This window comes from Rhinolophus sinicus, linkage group LG13 (assembly GCF_036562045.2).
Source record: "Rhinolophus sinicus isolate RSC01 linkage group LG13, ASM3656204v1, whole genome shotgun sequence".
In the NCBI taxonomy this organism is placed as follows: Eukaryota; Metazoa; Chordata; class Mammalia; order Chiroptera; family Rhinolophidae; genus Rhinolophus; species Rhinolophus sinicus.
Genome location: NC_133762.1, coordinates 759,329 through 782,466, shown reverse-complemented (window position 1 = coordinate 782,466; position 23,138 = coordinate 759,329). Strand labels below are relative to the sequence as shown.

Sequence of the window (23,138 nt, the reverse complement as noted above, 5' to 3'; positions counted from 1 at the left end):
ACAGTGCACAGGACAGCAGGGCCGGAAGCTCCGGAGCCGTCAGGGGACAGTGGGAAGCCAGGCGGTGCTGCCTTGTCACCGGCTACTGCCTGCTGCACACTCACTCTGCAGCTGCCCGTGTCCATGGCACTGCACTGTTCAGCATCGCGCAGCTTCCAGAATAGGAAGAAGCAGAATCTCACTGTCATTTACATGGGACTTAGGGAGCCACCAGAGCCCAGCAGAGGCCCCACGGCACTTATGACCAGACGTGCAGAAGGCAGCTTGCTGAGGTGGGGAGTGCCAACAGCCCCCACGCCCTCATCACCCCAAGCCGCACAGCTCCCCCGGACAGAAGGGAAATTACCAGAGAGCACACTTGTGTCAGGAGGGTACCAGGCCTGCTCATGTGAAAAATTCACTTCTGGATTGCCTGAGGCTTGAAAGCAGAAGGCCATGTTGATTTATAAACACATGACAGGAATACCACTCAACACCTACCTGCAGTACAAGGTACACGTGTGTCCATGGTCCCACCCACTGCTGTGGTGGGGGTCTGCTCTAGTCACTGCTAGTCCACACCTTGCTAACAAGCACTCAAATAGCAGAATCATATCACTGATTCATTTGGTTATGACCCCACCCTCACTGAGCAACCGTCTGATAAGTGGCCCGAGTGGCCCTGGCTCGGGAACAGGGAGCCCTGGTTAATGGAAAAGAGTGTTGAGTATCACACATCTGGGGGAAAACTTCCAGCAAAAAATGGTACAACTGTATTGGAAAAGATCTCAGTATGGAAGACTGTTCTGTATCTGTCTCTTTCTATCGATGGTGATGCTATCAGCTAGGAATGCCTGGGGCTCTCTTGGGTTCCTACCAGTCCCCCGGGACCCTACCAGTCCCCTGGGTCCCTACTACTCAGACAGCCCTCCCCGCTGGTCCCCACCGCCCAGAGCCACTGTCGTGTCTGCTCCAGCCCTTGTTCTTATTCTGACTGCAGGATGCATTTCAGCAACAAACATCAGGGAACTTTGGGATAACAAGGTTTGTTACTCACAGGTCCTGGAGGGTACACTGCAGCCCCGGGGCCACACAGCAAGGTCACAGGTCAGAGAGAGAGAGAGAGAGAGAGAGAGAGGGAGAGAGAGAGAGAGAGAGAGAGAGAGAGAGAGAGAGAGAGAGAGAGAGAGAGAGAGAGAGAGAGAGAGAGAGAGAGAGAGAGAGAGAGAGAGAGAGAGAGAGAGAGAGAGAGAGAGAGAGAGAGAGAGAGAGAGAGAGAGAGAGGAGAGGAGAGAGCAAGCAAGCTCATGCAGACCTGGGTATCTGTTTTTATTGGGGTCGAGGTTGGGGTCCCTAGGGTCTTATGGATTTACTCTTTATTGGCGAATTTAAGACCTGAGAGCAGGAATTAAATCACGGGGGGACATGCAGGGTCACTCAGATAGTTATCTGGGTCACCCAGGGCTTTCTGAAAGGGGAACTCTGGCCGGGTCGGCCTGACTCTTTTCTGGTTGTGCAGCTGTCGATAATTTATTGGAGATGGATGTGTCGGAAGCGGCTGCCTGGGCCGTCAAAGTGTAATGTCAGGCATTGACAGTACAATCAAAAAACCTTTTGTCACACGTTTACACCTGACCTGCACGCACAGGGAGACGCATCGTGTCCATTTTTAAAAAGACTCACTGCCATGAGGTGTCCTGTCTCCCGAGTCTACAGTCTCCATTCAGTTCAGTTCCAACAGCAATCTCAGCAGCTTTTTAAGGAAGGCTGACGAGCTGACCGTAACAGGCACCAGGGTGAGCAGCCAGGGGCCCCTGAAGAAGGAAAGGGGGACCCTCGCTCTTCCAGCTGTTGGTGTCTTCTAAAGTCTGTGCAGCTAAGCCGGCGGGAGTGGAATGGGGTAGGAAAAGGGGCAGGGCAGAGAACCTGTGCAGGATAGAAAGCACCCTTGGCCTTGGCAGAGCATGCCCTCCATGTGAGTGGGTGGGAGGGAGGGCTGAATGGTCTCTATGGCAACACAAAACCACACCGAGAAAATGCGATCAGGTACTCATGTGCGAAAGATCAGGTACTTATGTGCAAAACTACACAGAAGTCAAGTCCCGGGGATTAGGCCCTAAGGGTGAGAGAGGCAATGTCTATGGCCTGGACCTAGGGACAGGGAGGGCCTCGGAAATAAGACGTGGAAAAATTAAAAGATGGATACATGTGACTAATTGCAAGTAAGGTGCATCAAAAAAAAAAAAAAAAAAATGAACAAAGTGAAATTGCCACCAACTTGAAGAAGATATTTGCAACACACAGGACAACAAGCATGTATGTCAGAATATATAAAGAAAACAGGAATCAAGTGGGGAAAAAACAGATTTCACAAAGAAGACGTAGGCATAGCCAAAAATAACCTCATTTACTGACTCCTGCCCAGAGGTAAAACTACAAAGCAGACCGAGCACCGATTCTCATAAAACTCCTCGTGGGGAGGAAGTCGTGCGTGGAGGGCCTTGGAGGTTCTGGCATTTTCCTCTGTGTTAAGCTCAGTGGTTGTACACACGTAGTTGCTTTGTTATTTTCAACTGTTATGAATACTCTTTTGCACTAAAGCAAGGATAAGGGTAGCAATGTGCATTAGCAAAGAAACTTCCAGACTTTCTGGCAGCACTTCATCATTTGACAGACCATTCTGGCTTCTTCCTGTCGAGACCTCTGATGTGAGTGTATCCTTTTGCTTGTAAGACCTAACAGGAGGGCTGTTTCAGGGGCTCCTTCACAGTACCCTGGGCCAGCCCGCCTGGGGGAGAGTCCCAGAGCGTGCTGTCCCACTAGGACATGCCTACCCGGCCAGCACTGGCACACCTCTGCAGCTCACCCCCGCTGCAGTGACTTCTGCTGTTAGGGCCCCGGTCTGCTGGAGCAGCTGGAAGTGAAGCACGTAGCTTTGTTGGCCCAGTGTCGGGTGCCGGATGTGATGTGTGTGCAGATTCCTGGGCTGGGCTACCTTCAGGGTCTCAAGACACAATTGCAATAGGTGAGCTTTTTGGTTCCTTAAAGCAAACGGTTTGGGCCTCACCTATTCTGTGGAACCACTCTTGCCTAGATGGTAGATGCCACTAGGTTGCATGCACAATCCTGCAGCCAGGGACATGGGTCTCTAGGACAGCACGTGCCCTACCACCACAGTGGCCACTGCTGAGGTGGCTGAGCTGTCCCCTCCTCACCTGCTCAAACATGAGACTCTGCAGCACACTAGGAAGTCACACTCCACCCTCCTCCCCAGAGGACCTCACCAGCGGTGCTTCGGGTGACATCTGCATGCTGCTGACTTAGAAGTCACAGCCTCACCTGAGCAATTCACTTATTTGCTTAGACCTCCAGGGTCTTCCTGGCTAGTTCAGAGTAAAAGTCAAGCCCTTCCAGTGGCCTTGAGGCCCTGTTTCATCTGGGCTTCGCCTCTGCCCTCTGTCCTTATAGCCACACTGCCGCCTGGCTTCTCTCTGCCTCAGGACCTTGGCACCTGCAGCATGCTTTCCCGCCACACCGCTCCTCCTGACAGCACGTGGGTCTCCTGAGTTAGGCCTTCCCAGACGCCCCCATCACTATCGAGCTGCTTCTATCTTCACAGCTTATCTTCCTCAATAGCACCGACGGCCACCTCACCGGTTACCTGTCTTAGTGTATTTGTCTCCAGCCTGTAGCACACAGACTTCCATCTCTTTGTTCTCCATCCACCTGAGTTTTCTATTGCTGCCCTGAGAAGGCATCACAAGCTTAGCAGTCTGAAAGCATGGGTTTATTAACTAACCTTATTGTGGTCATTGTTTCGCAGTATATATATGTGTCAAATCATTATACAATGTTAAATGTCAATTATAGCTCCATAAAGCTGGATAAAAAGGAAACAATAAAATAACGCATTTGTTATCTCACAGTTCTATAGGAAAGAAATGCAATGGGTCTGCGTTTCTCTTCTCTGGGCCTCAGAGGCCAGAGCAGAGTGTCGGCAGGACTGCGTTCTTTCTGGGGCGAGCCCACGTCCAGCGTCACTTGGTTGTTGGCAGGACTCATTTCCACGTGGCTGTAGGGTTGAGGTCCTGGTTTCCTTGCTGGCTGTCACCTGGGGGTCATTTTCACCTTCTAGGCTGCCCACACTCCTTGGCTCGAGACCCCTTCCTCCCTCTGTGAGGCCCGCATGGTGGTCGTGTGCATTTCTCACGCTTTGCATTTTTCTGCGCTATGTCTGTCTGGCTCCAACTAGAGAAAGTTCTCTGTTTTTAAGGTCTCAAGTGATTATACCGGACCCACTGGGATAACACAGGATAATCTCCTGACTATAAGCCCATAGCCTGAATTCCACTGGCAGCGGCTTTTGCCTTGGAATGTAATAATTCCAGGCAGTAACATTCACAGGCGCGACTGCAGGGGCCAGAGCCCTGCCTGCCACACCACCTTCCCACGAGGACAGCATGGGACGACAGGACGAGTGGCTGTTGTGAAGGTTGGCCTTAGACTGGCTGATGAAGTCTGGTGCTGCCCCAAGTGCTGTACACGTTGTCACTACGGAGCTTATGTCACCATAGCAGGAGCCCTGAGCAGTAGGTGCTGCAATTGTCTCATTCCCCGGTGGGAGATCTGAGGCACTCAGCATATGTGACTTGCCCAGTGCCAGGCACTGCGGTCCAAGGGCCCACGCGACAGTGACCCCAAAAAGAAAATACATGCCAGACAGTGCTGGACACTGGTTTCTGAGACTTTAGAAACTGGGACCTTTAGAAACAGGAAGGACCCGAACTGGGGTGGCCTCTGCGGGGTCTGACCACCATGCACACTCTGGCATTTAACTTTGACTTTGCAATCACCTCTCTTGCTTCTTTTATAAACACCGTTGGTTGTGTCAGGCTGCGGAGGGTGCCATGCTGGTGTCACTCTGTCTCCCTATACAGACGCCTATCCTAATTCCGAAGTCGTCTACGTCTGGACCAACGACACTACCAAGTCGGTGGTGGTGGCAGAAGACGGCTCCAGGCTGAACCAGTACCACCTGATGGGGCAGACGGTGGGCACGGAGAACATCAGCACCAGCACGGGTGAGGCCTGGCGCACGCAGCGCCACCCTCTCGGGGAGCCCCGGGCTCCAGCCCCAGCCTGAGCGGGCACCGCCCACGCACACGGGTGAGGCCTGGCGCACGCAGCGCCACCCTCTCGGGGAGCCCCGGGGTCCAGCCCCAGCCTGAGCGGACGCCGCCCACGCACACGCCATCCTGCCCCCCTGCACTCCCCTTTACGATCTTGGGCCAGCTGTTGGACAGCGCTGGCAGCCAGGAGCCCTCTGAGTCAGCCCCCTCTCTGTAGCTGCGCTCCAAGACACCAGCTGCAGTGGCCCGCGACATTAAGGGCCATACAAGGTATTAATCTGCGGTGCGTTTGCCCTCGTGACCGTGAGGGCTGCTCTGCCCGGAGGCCTCGTGGATCGGCTTATATAACACAGCCCCTGCCCTTAGCCCTGAGACACAGAGGCGGGAGTCGCTGCAGGAAAGGTCGCCGGTTTCCTGCAAATACTCCCATTCACCTGCTCCCCTACTTCCTGCTTTGAACATTTCAGAGATTTCTCTGGTGTTGAGCTTCAGAAAGTACAAGCCAGCAGCATAGAAATAGCCGAGGCCTTACAAGGAAGAGCAGCTGCTGCCACGCCCACTTGTGCAAAATGGGTGGGTGTCCAAAGGGACGAAATGCCTCCCCTTCCTCAGCTGCGGGGTGTGTCCTCCGACACCTTCCAGCCACAGGAGGCCCAGCTCTAATGGTCATGGTCACAGAGCATGGCTGTGACCAGGGCAGGGGACTTCGGACTCCAAGAGTCTCCGGTGGCAGAGGAGAAACGCGGCATAACAGGATGGAGTGAGCCCGATTGCAGCTTGAGTTCTAATCCCCAAAGGACACCCTGGGGGAGCTGCTGGTCAGCACCCCTCTTTGTCAGCGCAGCCAATCCCCGGAGCTCAGGAAGCTCACAGCCTGTCAGCGCTGCCTCCTGTCCCACTGGTGCTGGGTGTCCCGGGGACAAGAGAGAGAGTGTGGCAGGGATGGGAGGAGAGGATGATGGCCTCCCTTTTGGTTACTATGTTGTGTGCAAAGGAAAGGGGACAAGGGCTGATTTTATGGGTGCTAAGGTGGCGTGGCAGAAGTCGGGGTGAAGAATTGTGATGTTTCAGCTTGGTGCTGTTTCATGTAGTTCTCTAAATTTTTATAAATGAGGTTATCCCTATTTACATTCTACAAAGATGGTCTTTTCTTTTTCCCATTGTCAGATATCACTACCCTCCATTCAAAACTGAAACAAAGTGAAAAGAACAGCAACAACAAAGAGTTTAAAGTAGGACAGTAATTTCAAACCCTGCTGCAAAGAGAGGCAGGCACCTCCCTCCCCACCGTGTTAAGGAGAGTCGGATGCTGTCGTCATGACGACCAGTCCTACACATGTCTCAGCCCCTTTGTGTCGCTGCTTTCTTCTGCTGGGAGGGACAGGTGGAGCCCGCTGGCCCTCTCCCCTGCTCTCAGCTGCCTGGGGCTCGGGTATGACCTGCCACAGCCTGGCACCGGGCCCTGCTGAGAACCGTGGTCTCCTTTTCTGTAGGGGGCAGATTTACCCAGTGTGAGCCCAGAGGTTCCTGGCATGTCTGACGTTTGGCAGGCTCTGAGAAGAGGCACAAGGGACACCCTCAGCTGAGCTCTGGGCTCCGATTGCAGCAACAAACATCCTCAGAGCTGTGCTCCCAGCCTCCAACGTCCCAGCGCGCTGCCCACACAGCCACAGCCCACCCCCGAGTACATGGCCACCTGGGTCTGCTTTAGTGGGGGCCCCACGCCTGTTCCCCAGTTCTCAGGCTCCGTGGCCATACCACCCCTCCTTGCAACTCAGCCAAAGACCTCTGGTCGACTCTGCCTCTACTTCTCAAACCATCCTTCGCATCTCCCAGGGAGATGCAAATTAAGGTGACAACAGAGAGCCCCCCCACCCCCCAGCCCGAGGCTCCTTACCAGTTCACCATCAAGGCAGCTTCATTCTCAGCGATGAACGGGAGGTCCCCCAGCGCTTCCCACACAGCCAGGCAGATCCAGAGGAGGCACTGGGGCATGGCCCAGGAAATGCCCCCAGCTCCCTGCAAGCGGAAGGGAGGAGCTGCCAGGACCCTCGGCCTCCTGCGGCTGCTGTCCCACCTCAGCTGGGCCAGGCAGAGCCTGTGGGGCAGTGGTCACTCGCTCCTTGGAGCCCTCCCTGGCTGGGACGTGGGGCGAAAACCTCCACCATACAGGGCTGCGTGATCCCGAGTTGTATCTGCAGAGGCTAAATCCTGAAATCCTGATGGCAGTGCAGTGACGGGGGCAGGTGGAGAAAGGCACAGATTGTGATGGGGGGATTAAGAAAACATACAAATCTGACTTTCCCCAGGAAAAGCATCGCCAGCAAAGGCTCTTCAGAGGCCGGCGTTCACAAGACTTGCTCATAAAATGACCGTTAAGGATTCCATGCACCCTTCATCGTCTCCTCCCTCCAAACCATACAGATAAATACTTGTCCAATGGGATGGTGGAGAGAGGCCAGGCTGGGGACACCTCTGATGAGGACAGTAGGACTTTAAGTGGCTGACTGTAAACTTGGTCATTTGCAGGTGAATACACCATCATGACAGCTCACTTCCACCTGAAGAGAAAGATCGGGTACTTTGTCATCCAGACCTACCTTCCCTGCATAATGACCGTGATCTTGTCACAGGTCTCCTTTTGGCTGAACCGAGAATCCGTCCCAGCCAGGACAGTGTTTGGTGAGTGTCCCCAAGGCAGGCCTGGACTGGTGCTTCCAACCACCCCCAACATAGCAGCCTCTAAACTGAGAGCTGCCTGCCTGTTCTTTGACCTGGAAAGCAAAGGGACCAGCTAGGTAAGACCTCACTGGGAAGGGTGGGGGCTGGCCCTCTGCACCATGTTTTAGGGTATCACGCGTGTCTGCTTGATCATGGTTTCCGGTTTGAAAAGTCCTTTGCTGGTAGCCGTTTTTTTTGAGGTTTGAAACTGTCAGCAATTCTTCTTAGGTGAGATTTTGCTACAGTATTTTTACAGGCCTCACAAAGTCCTATTTTGTATGTTATCAGGCAATTTTCTTTGCAATGTGCGTTCCACTCTAAAATTAACCCGCAAGGGGCAGTGTTACATGTGATATGATCATAATCAATTATACATGATATATTATCACATATGTGTACACATTCACACACATGGTATACATGTAGGTGACATACATATACCTATAAATCCTTGACAAGAATCTGGAACAATGTCATTTGGTGTCACTGAGACATAAATTAAGTTTAGCTCGGCAGGTACCCTGGTTCAGCGGGCATATTGAGCACCTGACTTTCTCCGTGATGCTGTTTCCTCAAATTCCAGTAGTGACACTGAAGGCAGTTTTGCAGGTCAGTTGTGGCGACAGATGGTGACATCTTTCTAAACTGTAAAGCGCAGCTCCTGTCTCAGCTCTTCCTACTGCACTTTCTAAAGAAAAAACCGCAACCTGCATTTTGTGAGTGACCATCTCTCTCTCTAGCCTCACCTGATTTAGCTTCAGGATATGTTGGGGTGGTGTGGATTTCCCCAGCTCTTCACGGGAATATCAGTGGGCGGGCAGAGGGAAAACCTAGTGTAGAGAACACTGCATATGACAGTTTCCTCTTGGAAATTCTCAATGCCCAGTAGGAGGTTAAGGACCCAAGAAGACGCAGGAAGCCTGTTCAAGGTCAGATACACACTTCCTCCCGGCACAAGGATTAACTGGCCTAAGAAAAACCAGCGATGCCTACTGATTTGTCATTAAGCTTAGTTCTGTGCACGGTACCATGTTCAGTGAGTACCTTTGGAGGATGACACTGGGTGAAAACGAAGCTGCTGTGACCACCATTGATGTCACTCTTTTGGTGCTGTGTTTGTTGCTTAGGGTGGCAGTAACAGAGCCATGTGCAGGGGGTGGGAGGCTTAAACAACAGAAATTAACCATCTCACAGCTCCGTAGGCAGCAAGTCCACCATCAGGTCAGCAGGGCTGGTTCTGCAATAGGGCTGTGAGGGAGAGGTCCGCTCCAGGCCTCTGGCCCACTTGTGGTAGCTCCATGTCCCGTCTTCACCTGGTCTTCTCCCGTGTGGGTGACTGTGAACACGATTTATACTGGATTAGGGCCCGTCCTAACGACCTCGTTGTAACTTCTGTACAGACTGTATTTCCAGGTAAGGTCACATTTTGAGGTTCTGGAGGTTAGGACTTCAATGTATGCATTTGGGGGAGACACAGTCCAAACCCTAGCCGGTGTGCTGCTGCCTCATGCAGAGGAAACCATGGTAAGAAGACAGGCACGGAGCGTGGGCTGGGAGGGGCCTGCAGTCCTGGGCTGGATGTGGCTTTTCATTTGCCAGCTGGCGAATTTGGGTCCGTTGCTAACTATTTTAAGTCTTTAGGCTTCTCCCCTGCGAACTGGGGTAATGACACCCATGTAGAACAAAGCTTAGGTCAGGGTCTGGCATTTAGTCAGTGCCCTGTAGGTGGCCTTACTACCTACCAGTCCTACACCAACGTCCCCCTCCAAGGTCTGGCTTGCTATATGGTCCCTGCAGGTTTCCCAGCAGCCGAGGCTGATGGTGTCGGGCACTCAGACACGGTGCATTGGTGGCCCTCAGGCTCCGGAAGCCCACAGGGTGGCTTAGTGCACATGACAGCCTGTCTATGTCATCACTTAGTCTCGAGCCCACGACTTGTAACATAAACCTTGGTGAAGCCCTTCACTAGGCACCGTGAGTGTCCCTGCCTTGTCTCATTTGGATGTCGCCCCAGAGCCTGGAAGAAACACCACTGCTTGTGTATGTCTTCGTTGAGCGCCAGCTGTCAGCTGGGCTCGGTCAGCCCGCAGGGACACACTTAGGGTGTATGTACCATTCAGACCCCAATCTCTGCTTTCCTCAATTTATATTGCAGAGAAAGGAGACAATCCATAAGACAACTAAAATGAGCAATGTTTTAAATGCTACAGATATGTCACATGTTATGGGGACTGCAGAGAGGGAGGGAGGTCTGGGCTGGGGGCAAAGTGACTTTCCTGTTCTTGTCTGTGGTGTTCGGGGTGTCCTGTAGGGTCTGGGAGCCCGCACTGATCCCTGTCTCTGCTCTCCCCACTCCCACCCCTGCATCCCCTCTTCGCCCCCCCACCATCACCCCCCACCACCATTACCCCCACCCCCCCACACCATGGCGCCCTGCCATCATCACCCCCACCTCCCCACAACCCCACCCCCACACCATAATCCCCTACCATCATCACCCCTACCTCCCCACCACCACCATCACCCCCACACCACGACCCTCCCATCCCTCCCACCACCACCATCACCGCCCACCACCATCACCCCCCACCTCCCCACCACCACCACCCCCACCCCCACCACCAGGGGTGACCACGGTGCTCACCATGACGACCCTCAGCATCAGTGCCCGGAACTCCCTGCCCAAAGTGGCCTACGCCACGGCCATGGACTGGTTCATTGCCGTGTGCTACGCGTTCGTGTTCTCTGCACTCATCGAGTTTGCCGCCGTCAACTACTTCACAAAGCGAGGCTGGGCCTGGGATGGCAAGAAAGCCTTGGAGGCCGCCAAGGTCAAGGTACTGACATCATTTCCTCCGTGCTCCATCCTTTCGGGTTCTCTGTAGGGGAAAATGTGCCCGACTCTGTGTCCACAGAGAGGCACTGTGTTTGTCTTCCCTCCCTCCCTCCTCCCCTCCCTTCCCCCTCCCTCCTCCACTCCCACCCTCCTCCCCTCCCTCCTTCCTGTGAGGCGTCCCCTCCCTCATGTTCAGGGGCCTCACAGAGGCTTGCTCGCAGCAGGTCCAATTGGACATGTGCTTTGAAGCACTGGCAAGATGGAAGCCAATGGCAGGACCTCGTTTATGCTCAGGCCTGTGGTCTTGTCCCCAGAAGCTCCTGTGCGTCCATTTTTCAGTTGTGCATCCATTGTCCTTCCCGCTCTGTGCCATGTGGCTGTGCGGTGTGTCTTCCCAAGGTGGCTGTGAGGTCGTGCAGAGAGCAGGTGACAGGGTGGGAGCAGCACAGCCCTGAGCAGGTCAGCTGGCTCACTTGCCCGCCTGGCCCACAGGAGCGATGGTGCAAAGCATTACTTTCTTCAAAGCAATAATCATCGAGTATTTAGAGTGTGGGGGGTGCCTGAATCTAAGGAATATTCGAAGGAAAAGATTACACAGCATTGTAGGCTGAGCCATGTCCCAGGGGAGCTGAGAATAACACACATGGGACAGAAAATAGAGCAGCACATGGCCAATAGGACAACGTCATGCCTGAAGCAAATAAGCAAACCCTCTGCTGTGAGAGAAGACCAGATTGTCATGGTAGATCCAAAAGTAAAACTTAATCTGTCCTATGAGAATTCAGCTGGGAGGGAGCCTGAGAAGGCATGACAGAGGACAGATCGCATATGTCCTGACCCCCAGCCAGGCCACAATCCATTAACGGCGACCCTGGCTGGCCGTTTCTGCCCAGGCCCCTGAGCTCTGTCTCGGCGGCCCTTTGCTTGCTTTCTTCATTGGATGCTGCGGTTTCCTTTGCTGTGAAAAGTCAGAGGTTCTGACGTGACCTGACGCATGTCGCCCTTCCCATCTCTGAGCACCACAAGTCCCTCCCACACCCAGGTTTCAGTCATGGAAAACCCACTTCTGAGTCCTGCTCACTCGCCCGGTTGGAGGAAGGCCTGGCAGGACCCATCCTGAGCCCTCTCACCGACAAGGGAAGGGTGGGGTGGAAAAAGAACAGGAGTCAGCTGACCGCAGTGGATGCCTGGTGGGGACCTGGGAAAACATTTGTAGAGACAGGGTGTCCTCAGCCTGTGGAGGTTCTGAGCACAGCATGCGGACTTGATTGTGTGGACTGAAGGAGCCAGGGAGGATGTTTGGGGGGGAGGAACAAGAATGGAGTGTCGGGCATCCCAACGCCCAGCACCCTGTTGCCGGGCGGTAAATGTTTGCTAAGGGCCTGGGTCTTGGGTAACCTGGGGACAGCCACGTATGACCTGGTGGAGCACACTGAAGCCTGCTGCAGGAACAGGCTCGCGAGCTCTGTCTGTGGCTCTAGGAGGAAGATGAAACCTAGAGGTCAATGAGGGCCCCCAAATGTTGTCCCCTGGGCCCGTCATCACTGTGAGCTACCGTGTCTCACTCCGCCCCACAGAGGGTACAACTTGCTGTAGGTCTTAGCCGACCTGCAGGGAGAGAAAGGGGTGAAGGTCACCTGGAGTAAGTCTGGTCCTGGACTAGCACTGGTCTTCTAGAATAATCTGCATCTCTCACTAAATCTCATGAAACTTCAAGAGTAAATGTCGTTCCAGAAGGCTGGGGGTCCCACCCCCTGGGGCAGAAAGGCTCCATGCAGGAGACGTGTGACAGCAGACAGGCACATCGCATTAGACGTGCTGTTCCGTGTGAGTGAGTGTGCTCCCCTACTCGCGGACGCAGCTCCTCCTTGCAAGGACAGCGCTGGCAAGACACACGATCCACTGTTTTTCCTTATTGGCATCTCCAGAAGCAAATGCCAGAAGTTCAGAGTTTGGGGTGCAAAGTGGTTTTTGTGGGTGAGAAGCTGTGAAAGGACAGAGGAGGAAACGAGATTCGATGGAGGAAGAAGCTGGAGTTGAAATGGAGGATCCGGGGCCACGTCCCCAGGACGTCCCCAGGGTGTCCCCAGCCCTTTAACAGTGCTAAGTCCTGGGCTATGCTTGTTCTTCAAGGGAGACCCAGGCTGTGAAGACAGATCAGGCTGCTCCTTCGCTGGTCACGCCAAGAGATGTAGGTGCGAGGCAGCCATGTTTGCGGTGTTTTGTCTCAGGCCCGCAGGCAGCCTCAGCACGTCCGAAGGCCCCCAGGTGCCTGCTCTGCCCTGTGGCCCTCAGCAGTCCTCCGCATGACTTGACCTTTCTTCTCACCTGCTTCCTCTTGCTCGAGGCTCTTCCTTTCTGCTTTTTATCTTTCTCAGTTTTAATGGTTGACTTCTTTCTTTTTCTTATTTTTTTAAGTATAGTCACCAGGCTGTGCATTACATCCCCAGGACTTATTTATTTTATAATGGGAAGTTTGTACCTTTTGACCCCCTTCACCCATTTTGCCCACCTCCCAACCCCCATTTCTGGCAACCACCAATCCATTCTTTGTACCTACGAGTTTGGGGGTTTTTCGTTGTTGTCTTTTTTTATTTGTTTTATTTTTTATATTCCACGTATAAGTGAGATCATACAGTGTTTTTCTTTCTCTGCCTGACTTACTTGACTTAGAATAATGCCCTCAAGGTCCATCCATGTTGTTGCCAGTGGCGGGACCTTCTCCTTTTTGGTGGCCAAGTACTCCATTGTGTGTGTACCACCTTTTCTGTATCCGTTCATCTGTGGTTGGACACCAGGCTGTTACCATATCTTGGCTCTTGTATATAATGCAGCAATGAACATGGCGGGTAGGGGGGCTGTGTCTTTTCCAGATAATGATTACATTTTCTTTAATTTACTCTCCTGTGTTTTCCAAATTTTATTTAATGAGACTGCACTACTTTGATAATGGAAGATAATTTTTTTCAACATTTTATTATGCAAATTTTCAAACAGACAGCAATGTTTAAAGTATTTTACAGTGAAAACCTATCATTAACATTTTATTATGTATCATCACCACCTGTCACCTGTCTATCATTTATCTATCAATCATCTATCATCTACGTATCATCTATATCTATTTATCTTATTTATCATCTATCTATCACCTATCTATCATCTATCCATCCATGCACCCACCCAGCCTCAATCCATCTATCAATTCATCTTATTTTTTGATGCATTTGAGAGTAAATCTCAGAGGGCAGTACATTTCCCACTAAATATTTTATCATGCAGGTCATCAACTAGAGTTCAGTATTTGTTTACTGTTTGATTCTTTCAAAGCAAAATTTACAGAGTGTGAAAAGTGCAAATACCAAGGGTGCCTTTGCTGAGTTTTGCTAAGCACATTCCCCTCTGTAACCAAGCCCCTGTCATGACAGAGAACACACCAGCATTCCAGAACATTCACCATGCCACTTCCCAGGCAGTTCCCATCCCCACCTTGACCAAGGTAACCACTATTTCGGATTTCCCACCATCACTTCCTCTGCCTGTCGTAGCCGTTCATGTCCAAGGCTGGCTGTGTGGGGTCTGCTACTGCCAGGGCTGAGCTCATGCTTCTCTCTTTGGAGAGCTAACCTTTAGAACCTTTAGAAGTGAACTGACACTTGCCTGTCAATGGGATGCCCTTACACTTTTATTATATTTTGCAGAAAAAGGAACGTGAACTCATGCTAAATAAGTCAACAAATGCTTATACTACGGGGAAGATGACCCATCCCCCCAACATCCCAAAGGAGCAGACCCCCGCAGCAGCCTCCAATGCTTCCTCAGGCTCAGTAAGACCCTCCGAAGAGAAGACCTCTGAAAACAAAAAGACTTACAACAGCATCAGCAAGATCGATAAAATGTCCCGAATTGTGTTTCCAGTCTTGTTCGGCACTTTCAACCTTGTTTACTGGGCAACATATTTGAATAGGGAGCCAGTGATTAAAGGGGCCACCTCTCCAAAATGACCCGCTCTGCGCCCAGCGGCCCGCAGAGACGTCCTCCCGTGGAATGGAGCCCGAGGCACTGTCTTTCAGGAAATTTTTGCATGTTTAATAATATGTACAAATAATATTGCCTTGATGTTTCTACATAGAATGTCAGATGTTTCGAAGATGTCACATTGATAATAAAGCCAACAACTTTCTAGAACATCCGAAGACAATGGCTCCGGCACTCAGATGCTCAATATCTCACACTGATAGTTTACAAACAAGATAAGTATATTTTTAACTGTTCCAAGTGTTACCTAACAGTGTTTTTTATACTTCAAATGTCATTTCATACAAAATTTCCCAGCAAATATTTTAGGAAACGCTCCATGATTACTACATGACCAACTCTCGCCAGGAACAAAGACCACGAAGAGCACATTTTTCATCAAAAAGGAAACTGTGGGCATTTATGTACAAAACTAATTGCCTTTGATAATTCTGACTGTTCAGAAACTAGAGAGTCCTGCATGAGCTTCCTTTAAGAAATAGAATAGGCAAATATGTATGCAGACAAATTTAGTAGCAGAAACATACAGTACGTTAGATTAACAGATAAAATGTTTCCCTAAGGAAAAATTTAACTGCTTAAAAATCTCTTTTTGAAGAGGGAGTGGAATGAACTTATTTCTCTCCCCCCACATCCCCCCACTAACTGAACAACGACTAAGAAAGGAAAGATAACAAGTGGTGTGATGATTGTGTTCGCGTTTGTCCCGTGCAGTCGTGCGTTCACCGTCTGAAACCTTGACCACCTCTCGCTGCAGCCAGTGTGTAGTGTGTCAGTGGTGACAAACTGTGATCGAGTTATTTTCCATTTTATTTCCTTGTACGTACTTCACTATTGACCCCCTGCTCTGTTAGCTTTTGTAAATGAACCCTAAATGTTCATTAAAAAATAAAAAAATAATAATGAACTGATCTTGTGGAGAAATGTCATTTTTTGGGGGGAAAAATCATATTTTGGTGGGCTCATTTCCTAAAAATGACACAAAGAGACCCACGATGAAATTGCTTGGGAGACGACCTCTTACGTGGCAGCTCACCTCTGTCCCATTCTAACTCCCCGGAGTAGCAGATGGGGAGAGGTCTCATTTCACCCACGGTGAGGGTGGCGACATAAAAGCTGTGGGGCCGTCCTGAGGGTCTGTACTTGATGGAGCCCTCCCTGAGTGTGTTCCCAAGGTGGGTGCTTGCTATGGGCAGGGTGACTGCTCTGTCCTCGCTCTCTGCCTGCCTTTCACTGTTTGTAAACAGTGATGCAAAATGATGCATTTGGTGGGAGGACATACCCAGGAACAGTATGTATGTATGAAAGGGACACTTCCTCTTTGACTTGCTAGGAATTACAGGAGTGGACTTCTGGCTTATAAGCAGTATGGAAATTAGGCCTGCCTGAGTTGACTATTTAATGGTGCATGGTTCTTTGAAACCCCTCCACCTCCCTGTGTTTGGTAGACAAACACGGCCATGGCCATGGTCACACACAGGCAGACACTCAGCAGTGTCTTTCATCTTGAAGAACCATGTAAATATCTATGGTACCCATTCACGGAAAACTCCAAGTTTATCCTGAGAAACCTTTTCAGGATGCAAGGTCAGTTCTCATATTTTATCAGAGTAGCGTGAGTGAGATCCACAGAACTGACATTCTTCCAAAGGACAGGTGCCCATATGTCGGGATCCCTGCTTCGTTACACAGGTAGAGATTCCACCGGCCCGGGAGGGAAAGGCCAAGAGAAAGGGTGCTTGGAAATATTCACACAGGAGCATTTCTGTACCACAAATGGTGCTGCGTTTATGTAATAACGCGTGTGCTTTCCATAATACAGTATCACAGCATGAACTTTCCCAAAACAAAGGGCAAACCCAATAGGAAGCTTGTGTTTTCACTTACTGTCTAGCTACAGTTCTCTTGGGGTTTTTAGTTTAGCTTTGCATTGTAGTTTGGAGAACAATATACTGTAAGTTAGGTCTAAATGAATGCATGGGAGTCCTAACAGAAAACAATGTCTGTCACATTAGGTTACAATGATTTTCTTGACAAGTTCTCAGCTTTGTTATAGGAAGCCCTAGGAGCTCCGCTGAGGGAATTCCAATGCAAAGATATCCCCCCCTGTATTTTCTTGCTGCTTTTCTTAAATCCGATGAATATTTAGTAAAAAAGTTCACATGTTTCTGCTCTCTGGTTTTGTATTGTAGATATTCAATGTTTGTTATTTTTAATGAACACATAATAAACAATCACCTTGGGAAAATGATAACAGGGCAAGAAATAAAATTTTAAAAAAATTATAAATTACAGTGCCCTACTTTCAGAACCATGATATTTAAATGTATCTCTTTTGACATCATAAATAGAAAGACAGAATATTCTAATAAGTCAGCAATCAGGATTCTCAGGAATCTACATGTCTATCTAGGGCAAGCTTAGGCTGAAGTTGCCCTAAATGCTTGTATACAATAATTGGGTTGAAATACTTCTCCATAGCTGTCAAAGTTAAAACAGTACAGCAAACATCCCAGCTGAAGACTGACAAGGGGGTTGTAAGTCTCCTAACTTATTTGTTATGTTAGCACCTTAGAAATAGTTCTGTCTCCTGTGGGACAAGCTATGGGGAATGCGTACGGTAAATTAAAACTCTCTATTTTACAAATATGGATATTGAAACCCAGAGAGGTTAACCCCTTGGCTCAAATCACGTTAAATGTTAGGAGAAAACGCAGGCCAAGATCTCTGTTCTCATAGTTCCTTACTGTGGGTTCAAACACCAGGCAATTGCTTCCAGATGGAACTTGATTTAGGACAAAACTGTAACCTAAAGTGGGAACTCTTGTTTCAATCCCTGGTTGAATGATTATATATTAAGAATGCTCTTGAGAATTCCTTTTCACTGAAAACATGACCTTTAAGTCTGTTCCTTCTTATGTAAAAATTCTGTGCTTCTATTATAGAAGGGAGTCCTCTTGATAGAATGGACTTGTCAGGGTAGCACTCTCCACTGAGAGAGAGAGAGAGAGAGAGAGAGAGAGAGACTACCAGGTGGGAATGGGCAGGGGGAGGCAGGGGGAGCAGAGAGAGAGGCCCTGGATCCAAGTATCTTGATGTGATTGTAAGTGGAAATGTCATCATCCTTTCAGGGAAAACAGTATTTTGAATATTTAAAAATGAGTGTTAATGTCTTTTTTACAATACTAATATGTCTGGGCCAGTCAACGGCATGAGCCAACACAGTGAGTATCTGAAAATGAATCAGTCTGATCCTCGGTCATGAGCCTATTGGGCAGTGACAGGGGTGGCTGAGGAAAGGGGCCGACTTGTATCCCCAGAAAGGGTCAGACTGTCCCCTTAATTACAGAAATCCATTAATTCTGAGGTCTTCTCTTGGTGAGCACTCACATGGCACATACATGTTTTCCTCTGTGAACATATGGAAAGGTGTATCCACCTACCTCTTCCCAGGCCATCTCGTCACCAATATTCCAACGTGTCCCCTCCCAGTCTCTGACCATCCTTCCACAGCCCATGAAATAGTCAGACCCATACCTCCGGACATCTCCCCTTGTAGGCACAATACAACCCGGTGCAGGGTTCAAGGCTCTGCCCACTGAAAGGATTTCCCTTCATCCCTGTCCTTTGGGGGTGACCCAGAGTGAGGTCGCAGTGCTTCTGCTGTCTGCGTTCAGCTGGTGCCTGCATTCTGCGCAGCAGTATCTGCAAACCAGGCTGGAGTTTTTTTCCTGTTCAGCCACGAGTTCTGGGGAACTCTCCAGGAGGCCATGGCTGTGGGCGGAGAGAAAGAATGTGACGTGGCAGAGAGGGCCCCTTGGACGGGAAAGGTGATCGAGGTTACTGTGGGCTAAACTATGACTCGGTCAAAGAGTCGGCGTGATAGTCCCAAGGTCCATCCACGTTGTTGCAAATGGCAGTATTTAATCTTTTATACGGCTGAGTAATATTCCACTGTGTATATGTACCACCTCTTTGTCTAAGCAAAATAAGTCAGAAAAAGTCCAAGAAGTATATGACTTCACTCCTAGGTGGGATATAAAATTGAAATGAACAAACAAAAACTCAGACACAAACAACGGTGTGGTGGTGACCAGAGGGTACGGGAGGAGCGGGTGGTAGAAGAGGGTAAGGGGGGGGGTCAAATATATGGTGACAGAAGGAGAACTGACTCTGGTGGTGAACACACAGTGTGATATATAGACGATGTATTATAGAATTGTACACTTGAAACCTCTGTAATTTTACTAACCCATGTCACTGCAATACATTTAATAAGAAAAGAGTTGGTATACCAGGGGTTCAGGAAAGGGTGGAAGTGGGAGGGGGTGGGTGTGGCTATACAAGGGCACGCGAGGGCGTGCTAGTGGTGATTGACGGCATTGATGTCTGTATCGTGGCGGTGATACCCGACCATAGTGTTATAGGTTGTTACCTTTGGAGGGAGCTTAGTAAAGAGCACATGGGATTTATCTGTATTATTTTTTTTACAAATACATGGGAATCTATAATTATATAAAAATTAAAAAAAATTAACACAGAAAATTACAATGATTTTCAAAATTAAAAGAAAGGCAAAGAAAAGAAGACCAAATGAAAGTGAAATTGGTACCTCTTTTCTCCACAGCATAAGAGAAACCAGAGGATAATAACAGTTAAGAGAAAATAACTTTCAACTTGAAATTCTATACCCAGGATAACTACATTTTAAGAAAGAGAATACAGTGGAGACATCTTATGGTTAATAAAATTTGAGGTTTTTAATGCCAAATGATCCACACGAAAGGAAAGTCTACGAAATGGAAAAAAGATCCCGGAAGGAAGTTCAAATATGAGAGAGAAAGGTGAGCAAAAATGTTGCAAATGTTGCTAAATCTAAACGCACACCAAGCACACACACAAACACTGCTGAATGTGTGGGAGGAAAATCAAGAAAGTCCTGGACGACTATAGCTTGTGATGTAGCAGGAAAAGAGTGCCTGATTAGTGTTACAATATCCTATGCACTTATTTTTGATGAAGTAAAGATTTTATTTCAATCTTGTCAACCTCAGGGAACCTTCATTAAAATAACTGAGGGTATGTATTGAATATATTTAATTGTGGATCTGAAATGAAAAGGATTGGGAATGAGGGTGGAAAAGAAAGCAGAAAAGAATGAAACTAAAACATAAGAGGAGGAAGGAGACAGAAAGGGGAAAACAGAGCTAGCTCATTGATTGTTGTAGGGATAATAGGTAAATGTCATAGCAGGGCATTCAAAACAGACAAACTGGAGAGTAAAAGGTTAAATAAGAAAAAGGAGGATTATAGGCTTTGGAACAAGGATACAAAACTCCTTGTATTCCAAAAATGAAACCCGAAAAGAACAAAGAAGACACACTACATAGAGAAAATTGATACGCGGTGTGGTAGAAGTGAAGGACTTACCTCTTCTATCAAGAGGAAAATATTTTCATGGTACTAGACCTCCCAAGGGGGATCACTTCGTAAAGTATTTAAATGTCTAACTACAATGCTGTACACCTGAAAATAACATAGTATTGGATGTCAACTGTAATTGAAAACAATTTTTTTAAAAGGAAAATATTTTCAAAGAAGTTCGTAAAACTGAACCCAACTCTGCTACACAGAAGAAACACATGCAAAACCCAGTAATCAAAAAAAGCTAAATCTGAAGGTGTCAGCAAATCAAAAAGGTACCAAGCAAATCAAAATTAGAAAAGATCAGAGTTTAAAATCCTGACATCAGGCAAGGTAGCATTCAGGCATAAAATGATTAAACATGACAAACCACAATTAAAAGTGAAGGTATAACAGAATACCTAGAAATACACCAAAAGTACATCCATCATCCGTACAAAGCGGAAACTACAGAATATTAAAGGAAACAGTGGTACAAATGCATAAATATTAGAAACTTTAACAAGCCCATATTAGGACAAAATAAGGTGAGAGGGCAAAAACGGAGTAAAAAAGGTATAGGAAAAACTAAACAGCACAGTTACGTAGGCCTTATGGACATATATTGACATTACACACTCATCATTGAGAATACACTTTCTTCTCAAACACATATGAACCAACTGCAAAATTAATCACATATTAGGTTACTTACTAATATTAGAAAATTATGTTTATAAAGTAGAAATTTCATAAACAGCACTCTGATAATAAATAACAAAACTAGAAATTAAAATTTACAAAGCCTTTTCCCGCTGGAAATTTAAAGATTCTTCTATTAAATAATAAAGGATGAAAGAGACATGCAAAAATTGACAAAATTTCTAAAAATCAAGTATATTTTAAAATACCCATAAAAATCTATGGGACGCATTTAAGGCATAGCAGAAGAAAATTCATACTTTTATCTCCTCTCATATGTTTAATACTTGTAAATAAGGTTTTAGTTGTATTTTTGGTATTTGAGGCTTAAACACTTACATCAATACAAATGAAAAAATGCAAAAAAAAAAAAAAAAAGGAATTAAATTCCAATGCAAAAATCTGGAAGTAGAACAATGAAATAAACCAAAAGAAAGCAGGTACTTACAAAGTAAGTAAAATGATAATAAAAGCATATTTTAATTACACAGAGCATATAAAAATAGTAGATTCATCTAAACCCTGGTGAATCTAAACGCTGGTGATTAATAAAATGAAACATACAAACCACTTAAGAAAGGGGGTGCATAGACAAAATAAGAAATGCTACTACTTATACAAAGACCAACAAGAAGAAGTCATGAGAGACTATTTAGCACACCCTTATTCAAAATTTTGAAACATAGACGAGACGGACAACTTCTTGAAGGAAATCCTGTTTAGTAAAATTGACCTCACTAAAGATAGAAGAAGGCTATTTTTTTAAAAATTAAAGTTTATTGAAGAGATAATTGTTAGTAAAGTTACACATATTTCAGGTGTATAATTCTGTAATACATTATATCTCACCTTGTGTGTTCACCACCCAGAGTCAGTTCTCTTTCCATCACCATACATTAGACCACGTTTACCCTCTTCTAGAGCCCCCCCTTCCCCCTTCCCCTCTGGTAACCCCTAAACTATTGTCTATGTCTGTGTTCCTTCATTTGTTTGTCTTGACCTTTTGTTGTTTTCAGTTTATATACCACATATCAGTGAAATAATATCGTTCTCTGCTTTTTCTGTCTGACTTATTTCGCTTAGCATTATAATCTCAAGATCCATCTACGTTGTCACAAATGGTACTATTTCATCTTTTCTTACTGCCAAATAATATTCCATTGTGTATATACACCACAACTTCTTTATCCATTCATCCACTGAAGGACATTTTGGTTGTTTCCATGTCTTGGCCACCGTAAATAAAGCTGCAATGAACATTGGAACACACTTGTCTTTATGTATTTTTCAGATTTTTTGCATAGATACCCAGGAGAGGGATGCTGGGTCATATGGTAATTCTGTTCCTTTTTTTTTTTTTTTTTTTTAATTTTATTGGGGAAGGGGAACAGGACTTTATTGGGGAACAGTGTGTGTACTTCTAGGACTTTTTTCCAAGTCAAGTTGTTGTCCTTTCAATCAGTTGTGGAGGGCGAAGCTCAGCTCCAGGTCCAGTTGCCATTGTTAGTTGCAGGGGGTGCAGCCCACCATCCCTTGGAGGAGTCCAACCGGCAATGTTGTGGTTGAGAGGACATGCTCCAACCAACTGAGCCATCTGGGAGCTCAGTGGCAGCTCAGCTCCAGATGCTATGTTGAATCTTAGTTGCAGGGGGCGGAGCCCACCATGCCCTGTGGGGCTCGAGGAGGAGTTGAACCGGCAAACTTGTGGTTGAGAGCCCACTGGCCCATGTGGGAATCGAACTGGCAGCCTTAGGAGTTAGGAGTACAGAGCTCCAACTACCTGAGCCACTGGGCCGGCCCCAGTAGTTCTAGTCGTAATTTTTTGAGGAACCTCCAAACTGCCTTCGATAGTGGCTACACCAATATGCATTCCCACCAACAGTGTTTGAGGGTTCCTTTTTCTCCACAGCCTCTCCAACATTTGTTACTATTTGTCTTGTTGATGACAGCCATTCTAACAGATGTGAGATGATATCTCATTGTGGTTATTTGTATTTCTCTGATGATTAGTGATGTTGAGCATTTTTTCATATGCCTATTTGCCATTTGTATGTCCTGTTTGGAGAAATGTCTCTTCAGGTCCTCTGCCCATTTTTCAATTGGGTGGTTTGTTTTTTTCTGTTGAGTTGTATGAGTTCCTTGTATATTTTGGATATTAGCCCCTTATCGGAGGCACTGTTTGCAAAAATCTTCTCCCATTCAGTTGGTTGCCTCTTTATTTTGTTGGTGGTTTCTTTTGCTGTGCAGAAGCTTTTAAATTTGACATAGTCCTGTTCATTTATTTTAGCTTTTTCTTCCCTTGCGTTTGGAGTCAAATTCATAAAATGCTC

General features: G+C 47.7%; 1 protein-coding gene across 4 annotated transcripts in view; it reads left to right on the top strand.

Annotated features, from left to right (window-relative positions):
* GABRA5 (gamma-aminobutyric acid type A receptor subunit alpha5) overlaps positions 1-15,614 on the top strand; it is a 65,963-nt gene extending 50,349 nt beyond the window's left edge. For all 4 annotated transcript variants that reach the window (XM_074317552.1, XM_074317554.1, XM_074317551.1 and 1 more), the window contains 4 exons: positions 4,917-5,060; positions 7,638-7,790; positions 10,455-10,666; positions 14,367-15,614. In XM_074317552.1, coding sequence (XP_074173653.1) covers positions 4,917-5,060; positions 7,638-7,790; positions 10,455-10,666; positions 14,367-14,669 — 812 coding nt within the window. In that variant the 3' untranslated portion in view covers positions 14,670-15,614. The remainder of the gene's footprint in view (positions 1-4,916; positions 5,061-7,637; positions 7,791-10,454; positions 10,667-14,366) is intronic.
* The last annotated feature ends 7,524 nt before the right edge of the window (positions 15,615-23,138 follow it).